Genomic DNA, 16,060 nt, shown 5'->3' with positions numbered 1-16,060 from the left:
ATGGCCAGGGCAAGCAACAGCGGAGATGGAGGTGGCGATTTTGGGCAGCAGAGCCACGTAAGTCCCCAGCAGGTCCCCCCAGAGGAGCCCAGCCCCATGTGGATCAGGCTGGGTGTACGGTCCCAGGTTGGTTCTGGCACCCCAACACTCAGGAACCCCTCCCTCGGTTGCAGGTAACGCTGTGTCCCCCCTGTGTGGGCCCCGGCGCTGCAGGCCTGGCTGCACTGACTGCATCAAGGCTGCGCAGGAGCTGCAGGAGCTGGTGCTGTCAGCGTGGGCTGGGAGAGGAGCTGCAGTTGCTCTGGATGCTGGCACATGGCAGGTGCTATGGCAGGACCTGGAGGAGCTGGTGGAGAAGGAGCAGCTGAGCTGCTGCGGCTCCCCCAGTTACCCCCAGAGCATCAGTCGCCCCGAGAACCTGACAGCCACGCTCCTGACTCGAGATGGAGGAGCCTCTAAGCAGGTGAGGTCTCTTTCCTTCCTTGACCACACGTGTGCTGGCAGAGTCTCTTCAGCCCTAAAGATGCACATGGTTTAGAAAGCCCAGCTATGAATGGGGGCCCGGCCCATGCCAGTGCAGCAGTCCCAGGAGCAAGCAGCACAGCAGCAGGGCTGCTTCCGTGTCCTGGCATTGTTCAAGGCCAGGCTGGACAGAGCCGTGGGTGGCAAGGTCTAGGGTGAGGTGTCCCTGCCCATGGCAGGGGGCTGGAACTGGATGATCTTAAGGTCCTTTCCAACCCAAAACATTCTATGATACTATATATGTCCAGAGGCAAGCACGTAAGGTCTTACAGTTTTATTGCTTCTGAACTCGAGACGTTCCTCCCAGTAGTCTCCAGTAACATCTAAATGGAAAGAGGATAACTTTGTATGTCATGAAACTTGTGTTGGCGCAACAGCAGACCTCAAAGGCTCTGGAGGTCAGAGGAGCCCTCAAAATGCATGAAAAATCATCCTAACTAGTTTTAGGCATCTAAAAGTTAGCCAGGTTCTTTTAGTTATCTTTTTAGCTATCATTGGCAAGAAATGGACTCTTCCAAAGATTGACTCATCCCACTGTAAAATAATTTCAAGGGAAATAGCATGTTTTGCTTCCTGCAGGTCTCTCCCTCCTTACACTGACTACAAAATAAGCCTCAATGGTTAGATCAGCCTTGCCTGGTTGAATTTTACGCTGCTGAAATTACACCAAACAGATTCTATCTTCCCTATCCCCATACCCTGTCCCCCTGCACTCACGCAGAACACAGGCAGAAGCTTTGGGGTAAAGAGTTCAGAGAAGACATCCCTGAGGCAAGACACTAGAACTTGAGCAAAACAATCACATGGGAGGAAAACAAAACACCACGGCAGAACTGATCTTTACCTTTCCTATTTCAAACTGTCTTTGATGAGACGGGAAAGCTCCACAGAGGCTTGCAGTAGCCAGTGATGGATATGTCTAGACCTTCAAAATCTCTGGGGAGAGGCTAAACCATGACACATGAAAGGGATGAAATGGATGCTCTGGTTTGGGGGGAAATGATGTGGGAAAGCCAGCCCAGAATAGGGGGAGATTATCATGTTTGGATTCTTATTCATGTCTCTGCGCTATCATTTGATATTGGTAATATGGGGTTCATCAGTCAACTTAAACAATTAAGTTACTCCTCTAAGCTTAAACTTCTACTGCTCTAGTAATCAATGTAGAGAAAGAAACATTCAAATTCCAGGAAGCATCCAGAGTGCAAACATCTATGTACAGGCTGTGGACACTGCTTCTCTGAGCTTAGGAGAGGACTTTGTGTCTCTCTTCTGATGCGGTTGTGCTTTCAGGGACAAGTCATCTGTTGATCAGCCATCTAGTATTACTCTCAGAGTACCACAGACCATGAATCAGTAAAAATACAACTTAATGGTCCAATGGGGAAGACTGTCAGTGATGTGAACTCCCTCTCAATTGAAAAAGGAGACTGTGGACTGGAATTCAGCTTGCATGTGTGTTGTTGTATGAGGACCAGCAACACCTCAAACAGTGATTCCCCTCCCTTTCTGTCTGTCCCTTGTAGCTCTCTTATAAAGGCTGCTTGTTTCACTGGGTCAGCAATCCTCGGCATGTAATCCTTGCCATGTTAAACTGACAGGGGAGATGAGATGAGCTCTGAGGCAGAAGTTCTTCCTTGTGAGGGTGCTGAGGCGCTGGCACAAGGTGCCCAGAGAAGCTGTGGCTGCCCCATTCCTGGCAGTGTTGAAGGCTAGATTAGAACTGGATGAGCTTGAAGGTCCCTTCCAACTCAAACCAGTCTGGGACTGTACAAACTGATTACAGGAAATTGAACACTAATACCCCACCACTGACAAATGTCATCCTGAGCACAATGTCCATTGTGACAGCAGTACAGGCTGTCACGCACCCCTGGATGGCTATGCTATGTGTTAAGGATATGTATTATTATGGTTCTGCTAAGAGAAGAAGGCAAAACTGAGGTGTCTCAGGGGAGTCACACACAAGGAGACAGTGAGCACAAGGATGGCTGTCCTCTTTGACCCATGATTTCCTTCCAGTTTCAAGACCCGTATCAGCACAAGGATATTTAGGGCTCATGAAGCAGCAGCAGCAGCAGGATGCCCACAGTGCTGGAGTAATGTGGCCTGCAACATCACTCGGCTGTTCTCAGCAGCAGGCTCTAACTTCACAGCAACCCATGCCACTGTTCCACAGCTCCCAGTGTGCTCGTCACGGGCAGTGCACATGAGCAACAGCAGCTTTCTTCTGGGCCTCAGCATCCTCATCCTGGCTGCTGGGGCCATCCTGCTTGCCATCAGTACTTGCCAGTGGGGTCGCTTGTGGCCATGGGGCCCACTTTGCCCCAGCACTGGTGGTGGCTGTCCCCAGGAAGGTGACTGTGCCACACTGCTCTTCCCACAGGGTGATGGCCAGGGCAAGCAACGGTGGATATGGAGGAGGCGATTTCGTGCAGCAGAGCCATGTAAGTCCCCAGCAGGTCCCCCCAGAGGAGCCCAGCCCCATGTGGAGCAGGCTGGGTGTACGGTCCCAGGTTGGTTCCGGCACCCCGACACTCAGGAACCCCTCCCTCGGTTGCAGGTAACGCTGTGTCCCCCCTGTGTGGGCCCTGGCGCTGCAGGCCTGGCTGCACTGACTGCATCAAGGCTGCGCAGGAGCTGCAGGAGCTGGTGCTGTCAGCGTGGGCTGGGAGAGGAGCTGCAGCCGCTCTGGATGCTGGCACATGGCAGGTGCTATGGCAGGACCTGGAGGAGCTGGTGGAGAAGGAGCAGCTGAGCTGCTGCGGCTCCCCCAGTTACCCCAAGAGCATCAGTCGCCCCGAGAACCTGACAGCCACACACTTGACTCGAGATGGAGGAGCCCCTATGGAGGAGAGGTCTGTTTGCTTCCTCGACCACACGTGTCCTGGCAGAGTCTCTTCAGCCCTAAAGACACACGTGGCTCAGAAAGCCCTGGAGATACGGATGGGGGCCCCGCCAATGCCGGTGCAGCAGTCCCAGGAGCAAGCAGCACAGCAGCAGGGCTGCCTCCGTGTCCTGCCCAAGCTCATCCTGCCAGGACAGAGCCAGCCCTTGCTGAGGCACGACCTGTGCCCTGCGATGCAGGCCAAGGCAAACGCTACTATGGACAAAAACGAAGAGAAGGAAGTGAGGAGGCCAAGGGGGGACCCAAATGCCACCAAGGAGTCCCTGGCACTGCAGATGCTGTGCCCTCCACCACTGCTTGGATTCTTGGTCCCAAAGCTGCCAAAGGAGAGAAGAGCTGGGGAGCCCATGGCCCCGGGCAATGCCAGTGCAGTGGGACAGCACAAAGCAGGACAGCAGGAGCCACAGAGCCCACATGGATCTGAGGAGAAACCAGCCATCCAAGCACCAGAGGAGGATACACTGAGGAAGAGCCTCCTTCACTTGGGTAGGGGTTTGTCACCGTGGGACAAGGAGTACCTGTCGCCTTTTGATTTAGCCACGGCCCCACCTCCCCTTCCCAGCCTGGATAACCGAGCAGCAGGACCAGAAGCAGGAGCAGCTTCCATGCTCCTGAAGAAAGATGCTGCCTGTCAGATGAACATCCCCACACAAGGCACTGGCCAGGCCCATGCTGAGGACAGGACCTCGGCCTGTGCCACAGCGTCTAGCAGGAAATCAACACTGCAGCTGAACCAGGAGGTCCACAGCAAGCTCTTGATACACACAGCAAGAAAATGCCCGGAGATAAAACTCCAAACGCTCCCCAAGGCAGCGCAGAAGTCCACGGGCATGTTGCGGTGCTCACAGCCCAGACGGAGGCAGGCTGGGGCTGGGAATCTGCTGCCAAACAAGTGCTCTGCACACGTGGCAAAAGCAAAGCAGCTCAGGCAGAAGGAATGGGTCCTGCAGGAGCAGGTTCAGGCATCCCTCACCTGCACTGTGCTCCCCATGACACCGTGCTCCTGCCTGTATTGCGTCTCCTCCTGCAGCCCCGTTCCAGGGGAGGAGAGCAGCCAGGCATTCCTGGAGGCCAGGACCCTGCCCAGGACATCCTGCAGCTCTGGGAATGAGATGGGCACAGACACCAAGGATGCGCCAAGGACACCCTGTGGGATGGTGAAGGACTCGCCAGGGCCAGCATCCACCCTTGTGTCCCCAGGTCTTGTCCAAACGTTTCCTGCTGTGGACACCAAGCCAGAGAAGGCACAGGGAGCACACATGTGCTCAACCCATGAAGGCTTCATGGTACGTGCTCCAGGAGCCCCACAGAGCCATTGTTGCTGCTGCAAGAAACAAGCTAGGCCTGACAATGGCAGCTTCCCAAGTGGGATAGACCCTCTGAAAAGCAGCACCAGCAGGGAAGGGAATGCAGCATCCAAGCGCTGTGGGACATGGTCCCAGGGCACCCCCTGGAGCACGGAGAGGCAACGCAGATGGACTCCTGATGGCCTCTCACAGGGAAGACCACCCAAGATGGATCGAAGCCCAAACCCCTGCTGCCCAGAGGGGATCCCCGGCCAGCACAGCCCATCCTCGCAGCAGCACTGCGGTTCCCCTGTCACCAGGAGCTCACGCCAGCCATGCCCAGCCCCGGATGCCCAGGACACTGCAGCAGCATCGACCAGCAATACCCTGTGTGCGGTGCTGAAGCAGATTCGGCAGTGGCGAAGGAAAGTCTCCTGACCCCGGAAAGGTCTCCCACTGAATGCAGCTGCCGTGGTGCAGAGAGGCAGGGCCAGGCTTCCCAGGGCTCCTGTTCTCCGTGAGCCCTCTGTTCTTGTAAATAAACATGTTGATAGTTCTGCAAAGAGCCATGCAAGTGGACTAACCCCTGCAGGAGGGGCAGGGGGTGTTGGGGATGGGAAGGGAAAGGAAAGGTGGGCTCAGGGGCACAGGGGAAGCTGTGCTGTCCCAGCAGGAGGACCGGGCCAAGAGGAGAAACCTGGGCAAGGTGGTTGCTGCTCCTAAAGCTCCTTCTCAGCCCTGCCCTGGTCAGCTCCTTCTGCCACCCTGCAGGGCAGGTCCTTTGGCTCAACTTCACTTCTTCTCCAAGCCTTCCCTGAGAGCAGCTCCCTCCAGCCCCATCCCAGGCACCTTTGGGGACCACAGGGCGTTCTGCATGCCTGTAGCTGCCTCTCAGGGGCAGCTCCACAGTGGTTTGCCCAGACACAAGCTCATTAACCAGACAAGATGATGCCAGTGTCCAGCTGCAGGGCTGAGGTCCTCGATGCCTACAGTAGGTCTCTTGGGCCACTTGCTGTAGTAACATTTCTATGCTGTGCCCCGCATCCCGAAGCTGTCCTGCTCCAACGCATACATCATGGACCACTTCACCTGTGCGGCTGTGCTCATCACCTCAGCCACGATTCTCATTCTCATCTCCTACACCTGCATCACAGTTGCCATTCACAAGATCTAAGTCCCAAGGCAGGCAAAAAGCCTTCTCCACCTCTGCTTCCCACCCGATTCCTGCTGCCATGTTTTATGGAACAGGCTGCTTCATGTACACACAATTCACAATTCTCTATGGAGCACAATAAGCCTTGCTTCATTTATGCTCCGGTGATTCCCACGCTGAATCCTATGATGTACATACAGTCTGAGGAACAGGGAGGTCAAACCATCCCTTCAAAGAGCAGTAGCAAGCCTGTATTTCCCTGAGTAGCACAGAGAGTCAGGAGTCCAAGCAGGTCTCAAAGAACCTGAGAATTGGTAAATGAGAGTAATTAAATGTGCAAGTAGTCTGGCAGTCCCTACCAAAGGACAAAAGGATCTCACAGAAGCCTACCAATACCTAGAGGGTCTGACAAGAAAGCGGGAGAGGGGCTTTTGACAAGGGCCTGTAGTGACAGGACAGGGGATTTGCTTTAAACTAACCCCTGAAGAGCAGTTACCTGACTCCAGAATTAGAATGGTGTTGTAGCCTATGCTGGGCTTTCTGTGTACATTTTTGTCCACATGGATGCATATCTTGTGATTTGCCAGACGGCTTTGGGATAAATGGTTGGGGTTTTTTAAGTGGTTTCCACTGTCATAGTTCAAGAACCACAGGAAACCCCATGAAAACGTCTGGGGCTCTGCTCATAACAGAACCATACAATAGGTAGGGTTGGAAAGGACCTTAAGATCAACCAGTTCCAACCCCCCTGCCATGGGCTGGTATGCCTCACACTAGATCATGTCACCCGATAACAGGGCAATAGCCACTGTCTATCAGTAGAGCATTTCTCATCTTTTCATTCAGTTGGGGATTGATGACTTCTGGTCTTCTCATCTACTCTCTCTGTATGTTTTATGGAACAGGAACTATGGACCAGGAAGGATACTTTGGGTGACGTTGTGTGCTATTGAACCTTGTGCTTAGAAAACCAAATCCCAACTTTACCATATGTTATAGCATTGAACTATGTGGGAAGCTCCATAGTGTTACAGCCACATGGGTAGCCCTGACTTCTTAGTGCTTGTCTTTGAAGCTGGTCTCAGATGGAGTTACATGCATTTTCTTAAGCTGCTGAGATACGCTTTAAAACCAAAAGAAAACCCCAGAAAATCCTGAATGTATTACCCAAGAGGAAAGCTCTTTGGTCATTACTGTTGACTTCTGAACCCGTTGTCAACATGACCAGCAGCTGAGAATGGACAAAGCTTGAGTGATTTCCATTGTCTGAATATTAAGAATGTGTATTTGCTATGACTAAGATTCAGGTTCCTGCAGTGAAACCGTTAGCTTATCTTTTACATCAAGGCAGCAACCACAAAAAAGGCCACTGAGACAGACATCCTTGACACGTGGTTTTAGTAAGTAGTGTGCATGCAACAAAGTCACAGCAGTGATTTAGCACCCGGCACAACAGCTGGAACGACACACCACAGCACTTTAACACAGCCTAAGGCCCATCTCAAGCTCTAAGAGTTTATCATCCCAGCATAGAGCCTCGTAGCTAAGAGATACACAGATTTAGAGCCAAAACACACAGGGACTGCACAGCACCCCACCTCTCTGCACATCCGTTTACACCTTTGTCAGACATGCCTTCACTTTTGCCTGGTGTGAAGCACTGGTTTTACTTACAGATTCACACAGACCTAAAGCATACTCTGTAAACCTTCCTTCAGTCTGCCAACACTGGGAAAAGCCAGAGCAGTGCTCACAAAGCCCAAGAATACAAAGCCTCTGTTTTCCCCTCACTGGCTATAAGAGGAGTGTTAAAGCTGTCTAATATATGGGCACATGAGCACAACTGACATCACTAGTTCAGGTATTAGAACAGGATGCCCAGGGCACTGGTGGAATCACCATTTCTGGAAGCGTTCACAAAGCATGCAGATGAGGCCCTTAGTGACATGGGTTAGTGGTGGACTTGCAGTGTTGGGGAACAGTTGGACTTGATTACCTTCAAGGTCTTTTCCAACCTGGTTGATTCTATGACTGTGGGAATTGATTCACACCCTGGCAGACTGATTTTGAGATGCATGGTGCAAACTATGGCCAGCTTGTGCTTGGTGTTGCAGTTGGATTCTCGGCATGCTGGCTGAGAACACACCCAGACTGACGATCTGAAATGATGGGAAAGGAGCCTTCCTTCCATTCAGCCTCCCACAGAGGATTTGCTCATGTTTTCTGCAGGAACAATGTGGTCAGTAAGAGGTACCAGTCCTCCAGGCTGCTTTAGTACAGAAGAATGTAGATGCAAGTGTGCCTACAGGACCAATTCCCAGCATTCGTAATAAGATAGTGTTCCCATAGAGGAGGCATACTGCTATCAAGTGAGACCCACAGGTGGAGAAGGCTTTGTGCCTGTTCTCAGAAGAGTTCATGCACAGAATAGCCCACAGGATGTAGATATACGACACCAGAGTGACTGCAAAGGTGAGGCGCTGCCCTCAATATCTCCAGCAACTGTGAGAATTACCAGTTCCCTACTGTAAGTAGATGAGCAGGAGAGGGCCAGCATGGGAGGGATATCACAGTAATATTGGTCAACCTGATTAGAATCGCAAAATGAGAGTGTAAAAATCAAAGATGCCATCAAGCAGTGATAGGCCAAGGGGAACGGCTTGAACCCGCCCGAGGGGAGACTGAGCTGAGCTCTTAGGCAGAAGCTCTTCCCTGTGAGGGTGCTGAGGCGCTGGCACAGGGTGCCCAGAGAAGCTGTGCCTGCCCCAGCCCTGGCAGTGCTCAAGGCCAAGTTGGAGCTGGATGAGCTTGAAGGTCCCTTCCAACACAAACCAGACTGTCACTATGTTAAGCTGTAGGCCTCTGGTGTCAGTGCAGCTCAGGGGAGGAAGGAAACCGTGGTTAACAAGAGAGCAGAGCTGGGTGTAGGCCTGAATTGCCCTTCCCCTGCTCCCAGCCCTGCGGCTCACTCCTCACCCGCATGAGCAGCACACGCCAGAGCCACAAACCAGCACCCACCGCCCAGACACCCCCTCAGCGGACAGGACAAAGGAACCAGCACAGCATCTGGCCCCGTTTCCAGCCCAGCCACCAGGGCCAGGCAGCAGCGGGGTAGCTGAGGCCCGGGACGGCCGCTACACACCGCTGGGGGAGCGAGTCTGGAGACCGCGCTGCGCCGCGCGGCCGGCAGGGGGGCTGCGGACGCCGACTCTCGCAACTGAGCCAGTGGAGGCGCTTCCTGAGCAGGGCAGGGGCCGCTGCCGCGGAGCACGCTGGGACTTGTAGTCCAGGCGCCTCCAGCTTCTACATGGTTTAACAGTTCCATGGACAGGGATTCCACCACTGCCCTGGGCAGCCTGTTCCAATGCCTGAGCACCCTCTGGGGCAGGAATTGTTCCTCAGCTCCATCTAACCCTGCCCTGGTGCAGCTTGAGGCCGGTTCCTCTTGTCCCAGCCCTTGTTCCTTGGGAGCAGAGCCCAGCCCCTCCTGGCTCCATCCTCCTGTCAGGCAGTTGGAGGCAGCCATCAGGTCCCCCCCTGAGCCTTCTCTTCTCCACACTGAACCCCCGCCAGGTCCCTCACTCGTTCCCCATCACACCTGTGCTCCAGGCCCTCCTTCTCCCACAACTGCAGGTACAGTCAAAAAAAGCAAAAGCTTTTCGTTCAACCTCCCATTACAATGTCCATGCCTGATCTGAATGCTCCAGTCTTCCTCTCCCCACAGGTGGCTGCTCCCTGGGTTTAGAGGAACTGTTCTGCATTCCAACAGGGCACAGTAAGATAAAGATGAAGGTGAAGGAGTGTCCCAAGCTTTTGTCTTCTCCCACTTCACCAAGGTAGCTTGGCAATGGCTTGAGGCTGTAACACTGAGTAAGGACGCAAGGAAAAAATCACAACCAGAAGAATGAAGGAAACAAACCACTGAAAACGATGCACAAAGAAAACGAGAAAGAGCATCTTGCATTTGTTGATCATTCCTAAGGTTCACTGACTGCAGAGTTTCCTGCATGGAGGCTAAGAAATCACACAGCTTCGGTAAATTATCTTAGTCACTCCGCGTAGGGCCTCTGTTCTCAGCTTGTACCTCAAATATATACCACATGGGTTAACTTTGCGTGTCCCAGGCACGTATGTATGTGTGGTCTGGGGCTGAGTCACCAGGATATTTAAGTAAGTTGCTAAGTATGTACAGTATTTGTTTATACACGTTTGCCGATGGCACCAAGCTGTGTGGTTCGGTTGATACGCTGGGGGGAAGGAATGCCATCCAGAGGGACCTTGACGCACTCGTGAGGTGGGCTGATGCCAACCTCATGCAGTTTAACCATGCCAAGTGCAAGGTCCTACACCTGGGTGGGAGCAATCCCAGGCACAGCTACGGGCTGGGCAGAGAAGAGATTCAGAGCAGCCCAAGGAGAAGGACTTGAGGTGTTTTGCTTCCTGCAGGTCTCTCCCTCCTTACACTGACTACAAAATAAGCCTCAACGGTTAGATCAGCCTTGCCTGGTTGAATTTTACGCTGCTGAAATTACACCAAACAGATTCTATCTTCCCTATCCCCATACCCTGTCCCCCTGCACTCACGCAGAACACAGGCAGAAGCTGTGGGGTAAAGAGTTCAGAGAGAACATCCCTGAGGCAAGACACTAGAACTTGAGCAAAACAATCACATGGGAGGAAAACAAAACACCACGGCAGAACCTTTCCTATTTCAAACTGTCTTTGATGAGATGGGAAAGCTCCACAGAGGCTTGCAGTAGCCAGTGATGGATATGTTTAGACCTTCCTAATCTCTGGGTAGAGGGTAAACCATGACCCATGAAAGGGATGAAATGGATGCTCTGGTTTTGGGGGAAATGATGTGGGAAAGCCAGCAAGAATAGGGGGAGATTATCATGTTTGGGTTCTTATTCATGTCTCTGCTCTATCATTTGATATTGGTAATATGGGGTTCATCAGTCAACTTAAACAATTAAGTTACTCCTCTAAGCTTAAACTTCTACTGCTCTAGTAATCAATGTAGAGAAAGAAACATTCAAATTCCGGGAAGTATCCAGAGTGCAAACATCTATGTACAGGCTGTGGACACTGCTTCTCTGAGCTTAGGAGAGGACTTTGTGTCTCTCTTCTGATGCGGTTGTGCTTTCAGGGACAAGTCATCTATTGATCAGCTATCCAGCATTAGTCTCAGAGGATCACAGACCCATGAATCAGTAAGAATACAACTTGATGGTTGAATGGGGAGTCTGGCAGTGATGTGAACTCCCTCTCAATTGAAAAAGGAGACTGTGGACTGGAATTCAGCTTGCATGTGTGTTGTTGTATGAGGACCAGCAACACCTAAAACAGTGATTCCCCTCCCTTTCTCTCTGTCCCTTGTAGCTCTCATATAAAGGCTGCTTGTTTCAGTGGGTCAGCAATCCTCGGCATGTAATCCTTCCCATGTTAAACTGACAGAGAGGGGAGATGAGATAAGCTCTTAGGCAGAAGTTCTTCCTTGTGAGGGTGCTGAGGCGCTGGCACAGGGTGCCCAGAGAAGCTGTGGCTGCCCCATCCCTGGCAGTGTTCAAGGCCAGGTTGGAACTGGATGAGCTTGAAGGTCCCTTCCAACTCAAACCAGCCCGGGATTCTACAAACTGATTACAGGAAATTGAACACTAATACCCCACCACTGACAACTGCCATCCTGAGCACAGCCTCCATTGTGACATCAATACAGGGTGTGGCACCTTCACAGCAACAAGTGCCACTGTTCCAGAGCTCCCAGTGTAGTCGTCACAGGCAGAGGACATGAGCAGCAGCAGCTTTCTTCTGGGCCTCAGCATCCTCATCCTGGCTGCTGGGGCCATCCTGCTTGCCATCAGCCGTCGCAGACGGGGTTGCTTGTGGCCATGGGGACCACTTTGTCCCAGCACTGGTGGTGGCTGTCCCCAGGAAGCTGACTGTGCCACACTGCTGTTCCCAGAGGGTGATGGCCAGGGCAAGCAACAGCGGATATGGAGGAGGCGATTTTGGGCAGCAGAGCCATGTAAGTCCCCAGCAGGTCCCCCCAGAGGAGCCCAGCCCCATGTGGAGCAGGCTGGGTGTACGGTCCCAGGTTGGTTCCGGCACCCCGACACTCAGGAACCCCTCCCTCGGTTGCAGGTAACGCTGTGTCCACCCTGTGCGGGCCCCGGCGCTGCAGGCCTGGCTGCACTGACTGCATCAAGGCTGCGCAGGAGCTGCAGGAGCTGGTGCTGTCAGCGTGGGCTGGGAGAGGAGCTGCAGTTGCTCTGGATGCTGGCACATGGCAGGTGCTATGGCAGGACCTGGAGGAGCTGGTGGAGAAGGAGCAGCTGAGCTGCTGCGGCTCCCCCAGTTACCCCAAGAGCATCAGTCGCCCAGAGAACCTGACAGCCACGCTCCTGACACGAGATGGAGGAGCCTCTAAGCAGGTGAGGTCTCTTTGCTTCCTTGACCACACGTGTGCTGGCAGTCTCTTCAGCCCTAAAGATGCACATGGTTTAGAAAGCCCAGCTATGAATGGGGGCCCGGCCCATGCCATTGCAGCAGTCCCAGGAGCAAGCAGCACAGCAGCAGGGCTGCTTCCGTGTCCTGGCATTGGTCAAGGCCAGGCTGGACAGAGCCTTGGGTGGCAAGGTCTAGGGTGAGGTGTCCCTGCCCATGGCAGGGGGCTGGAACTGGATGATCTTAAGGTCCTTTCCAACCCAAAACATTCTATGATACTATATATGTCCAGAGGCAAGCACGTAAGGTCTTACAGTCTTATTGCTTCTGAACTCGAGACGTTCCTCCCAGTAGTCCCCAATAACATCTAAATGAAAAGAGGATAACTTTGTATGTTATGAAAATTGTGTTGGCGCAACAGCAGACCTCAAAGGCTCTGGAGGTCAGAAGAGCCCTCAAAATGCATGAAAAATCATCCTAAATACTTTTAGGCATCTAAAAGTTAGCCAGGTTCTTTTAGTTATCTTTTTAGCTATCATTGGCAAGAAATTGACTCTTCCAAAGATTGACTCATCCCACTGTAAAATAATTTCAAGGGAAATAGCATGTTTTGCTTCCTGCAGGTCTCTCCCTCCTTACACTGACTACAGAATAAGCCTCAGCGGTTAGATCAGCCTTGCCTGGTTGAATTTTACGCTGCTGAAATTACACCAAACAGATTCTATCTTCCCTATCCCCATACCCTGTCCCCCTGCACTCACGCAGAAAACAGGCAGAAGCTCTGGGGTAAAGAGTTCAGAGAAGACATCCCTGAGGCAAGACACTAGAACTTGAGCAAAACAATCACATGGGAGGAAAACAAAACACCACGGCAGAACCTTTCCTATTTCAAACTGTCTTTGATGAGATGGGAAAGCTCCACAGAGGCTTGCAGTAGCCAGTGATGGATATGTCTAGACCTTCAAAATCTCTGGGGAGAGGCTAAAGCATGACACATGAAAGGGATGAAATGGATGCTCTGGTTTGGGGGGAAATGATGTGGGAAAGCCAGCCCAGAATAGGGGGAGATTATCATGTTTGGCTTCTTATTCATGTCTCTGCTCTATCATTTGATATTGGTAATATGGGGTTCATCAGTCAACTTAAACAATTAAGTTACTCCTCTAAGCTTAAACTTCTACTGCTCTAGTAATCAATGTAGAGAAAGAAGCATTCAAATTCCGGGAAGTATCCAGAGTGCAAACATCTATGTACAGGCTGTGGACACTGCTTCTCTGAGCTTAGGAGAGGACTTTGTGTCTCTCTTCTGATGCGGTTGTGCTTTCAGGGACAAGTCATCTGTTGATCAGCCATCTAGTATTACTCTAGGAGTACCACAGACCATGAATCAGTAAAAATACAACTTAATGGTCCAATGGGGAAGACTGGCAGTGATGTGAACTCCCTCTCAATTGAAAAAGGAGACTGTGGACTGGAATTCAGCTTGCATGTGTGTTGTTGTATGAGGACCAGCAACACCTCAAACAGTGATTCCCCTCCCTTTCTGTCTGTCCCTTGTAGCTCTCATATAAAGGCTGCTTGTTTCACCGGGTCAGCAATCCTCGGCATGTAATCCTTGCCATGTTAAACTGACAGAGAGGGGAGATGAGATGAGCTGTGAGGCAGAAGTTCTTCCTTGTGAGGGTGCTGAGGCGCTGGCACAGGGTGCCCAGAGAAGCTGTGGCTGCCCCATTCCTGGCAGTGTTGAAGGCTAGATTAGAACTGGATGAGCTTGAAGGTCCCTTCCAACTCAAACCAGTCTGGGACTGTACAAAATGATTACAGGAAATTGAACACTAATACCCCACCGCTGACAAATGTCATCCTGAGCACAATGTCCATTGTGACAGCAGTACAGGCTGTCACGCACCCCTGGATGGCTATGCTATGTGTTAAGGATATGTATTATTATGGTTCTGCTAAGAGAAGAAGGCAAAACTGAGGTGTCTCAGGGGAGTCACACACAAGGAGACAGTGAGCACAAGGATGGCTGTCCTCTTTGACCCATGATTTCCTTCCAGTTTCAAGACCCGTATCAGCACAAGGATATTTAGGGCTCATGAAGCAGCAGCAGCAGCAGGATGCCCACAGTGCTGGAGTAATGTGGCCTGCAACATCACTCGGCTGTTCTCAGCAGCAGGCTCTAACTTCACAGCAACCCATGCCACTGTTCCACAGCTCCCAGTGTGCTCGTCACGGGCAGTGCACATGAGCAACAGCAGCTTTCTTCTGGGCCTCAGCATCCTCATCCTGGCTGCTGGGGCCATCCTGCTTGCCATCAGTACTTGCCAGTGGGGTCGCTTGTGGCCATGGGGACCACTTTGTCCCAGCACTGGTGGTGGCTGTCCCCAGGAAGGTGACTGTGCCACACTGCTCTTCCCACAGGGTGATGGCCAGGGCAAGCAACGGTGGATATGGAGGAGGCGATTTCGTGCAGCAGAGCCATGTAAGTCCCCAGCAGGTCCCCCCAGAGGAGCCCAGCCCCATGTGGAGCAGGCTGGGTGTACGGTCCCAGGTTGGTTCCGGCACCCCGACACTCAGGAACCCCTCCCTCGGTTGCAGGTAACGCTGTGTCCCCCCTGTGTGGGCCCTGGCGCTGCAGGCCTGGCTGCACTGACTGCATCAAGGCTGCGCAGGAGCTGCAGGAGCTGGTGCTGTCAGCGTGGGCTGGGAGAGGAGCTGCAGCCGCTCTGGATGCTGGCACATGGCAGGTGCTATGGCAGGACCTGGAGGAGCTGGTGGAGAAGGAGCAGCTGAGCTGCTGCGGCTCCCCCAGTTACCCCAAGAGCATCAGTCGCCCCGAGAACCTGACAGCCACACACTTGACTCGAGATGGAGGAGCCCCTATGGAGGAGAGGTCTGTTTGCTTCCTCGACCACACGTGTCCTGGCAGAGTCTCTTCAGCCCTAAAGACACACGTGGCTCGGAAAGCCCTGGAGATACGGATGGGGGCCCCGCCAATGCCGGTGCAGAAGTCCCAGGAGCAAGCAGCACAGCAGCAGGGCTGCCTCCCTGTCCTGCCCAAGCTCATCCTCCCGGGACAGAGCCAGCCCTTGCTGAGGCACGACCTGTGCTCACTGCCCAGACTGAGGCAGGCTGGGGCTGGGCATCTGCTGCCAACCAAGGCTTCTGCCCATGTGGCAAAAGCAAAGCAGCTGAGGCAAAAGGAATGGGTCCTGCAGGAGCAGGTTCAGGCATCCCTCACCTGCACTGTGCTCCCCATGACACCGTGCTCCTGCCTGTATTGCGTCTCCTCCTGCAGCCCCGTTCCAGGGGACAAGAGCATCCAGGCATTCCTGTAGGCCAGGACCCTGCCAGCACATCCCGCAGCTCTGGGAATGGGTTAGGCACAGACACCAAGGACGAACCAAGGACACCCTGTGGAATTCTGAAGGACTCGCCAGGGCCAGCATCCACCCTCAGTACCCAAGCCTAGTCCCAGTATTTCCTGCTGCGGACACCAAGCCAGAGAAGGCACAGGGAGCACACATGTGCTCAACCCATGAAGGCTTCATGGCACGAGCCCCAGGAGTACCTCAGACCCATTGTGGCTGCTGCAAGAAACAAGCTAGGCCTGACGATGGCAGCTTCCCAAGTGGGATAGCCCATCTGAAAAGTACCACCAGCGGGGAAGGGAATGCACCATCCCTAGGCTGTGGGACATGGTCCCAGGGCACCTGCCGGAGCACAGAGAGGCAAAGCAGG

The 16,060-nt window shown here is 53.0% G+C and overlaps 2 protein-coding genes across 2 annotated transcripts; both read left to right on the top strand.

Annotated features, from left to right (window-relative positions):
- LOC133210948 (uncharacterized) lies at positions 1-5,154 on the top strand. The gene is made up of 4 exons (XM_061350841.1): positions 1-57; positions 323-463; positions 2,702-2,969; positions 3,086-5,154. The coding sequence occupies exons 1-4, from the start codon at positions 1-3 to the stop codon at positions 5,152-5,154; spliced, it is 2,535 nt and encodes an 844-aa protein (XP_061206825.1).
- A 6,686-nt stretch (positions 5,155-11,840) lies between these two features.
- On the top strand, positions 11,841-15,657 carry LOC133210947 (uncharacterized). Its single transcript, XM_061350840.1, has 4 exons — positions 11,841-11,897; positions 12,163-12,303; positions 14,534-14,801; positions 14,918-15,657. The coding sequence occupies exons 1-4, from the start codon at positions 11,841-11,843 to the stop codon at positions 15,655-15,657; spliced, it is 1,206 nt and encodes a 401-aa protein (XP_061206824.1).
- The last annotated feature ends 403 nt before the right edge of the window (positions 15,658-16,060 follow it).

Source organism: Neopsephotus bourkii, unplaced genomic scaffold (genome assembly GCF_033783945.1).
Source record: "Neopsephotus bourkii isolate Nb327-2 ecotype Australia unplaced genomic scaffold, CSIRO-AGI_Nbou_v1 NB_542, whole genome shotgun sequence".
Taxonomy (NCBI): domain Eukaryota; kingdom Metazoa; phylum Chordata; class Aves; order Psittaciformes; family Psittacidae; genus Neopsephotus; species Neopsephotus bourkii.
Note: the sequence above shows the minus strand (reverse complement) of the source record. Positions and strands in the feature narration are given on the sequence as shown.

Bases quoted from the DNA above. Each gene is read 5' to 3' on its own strand.
- LOC133210948 (XM_061350841.1), top strand. From the start codon at position 1: ATGGCCAGGGCAAGCAACAGCGGAGATGGAGGTGGCGATTTTGGGCAG. The intron at 58-322 runs GTAAGTCCCCAG...GGCACATGGCAG, and splicing joins ATTTTGGGCAGCAGAGCCAC to GTGCTATGGCAGGACCTGGA. The intron at 2,970-3,085 runs GTAAGTCCCCAG...CCTCGGTTGCAG, and splicing joins ATTTCGTGCAGCAGAGCCAT to GTAACGCTGTGTCCCCCCTG.
- LOC133210947 (XM_061350840.1), top strand. From the start codon at position 11,841: ATGGCCAGGGCAAGCAACAGCGGATATGGAGGAGGCGATTTTGGGCAG. The intron at 11,898-12,162 runs GTAAGTCCCCAG...GGCACATGGCAG, and splicing joins ATTTTGGGCAGCAGAGCCAT to GTGCTATGGCAGGACCTGGA. The intron at 12,304-14,533 runs GTGAGGTCTCTT...ACTGTTCCACAG, and splicing joins ATGGAGGAGCCTCTAAGCAG to CTCCCAGTGTGCTCGTCACG.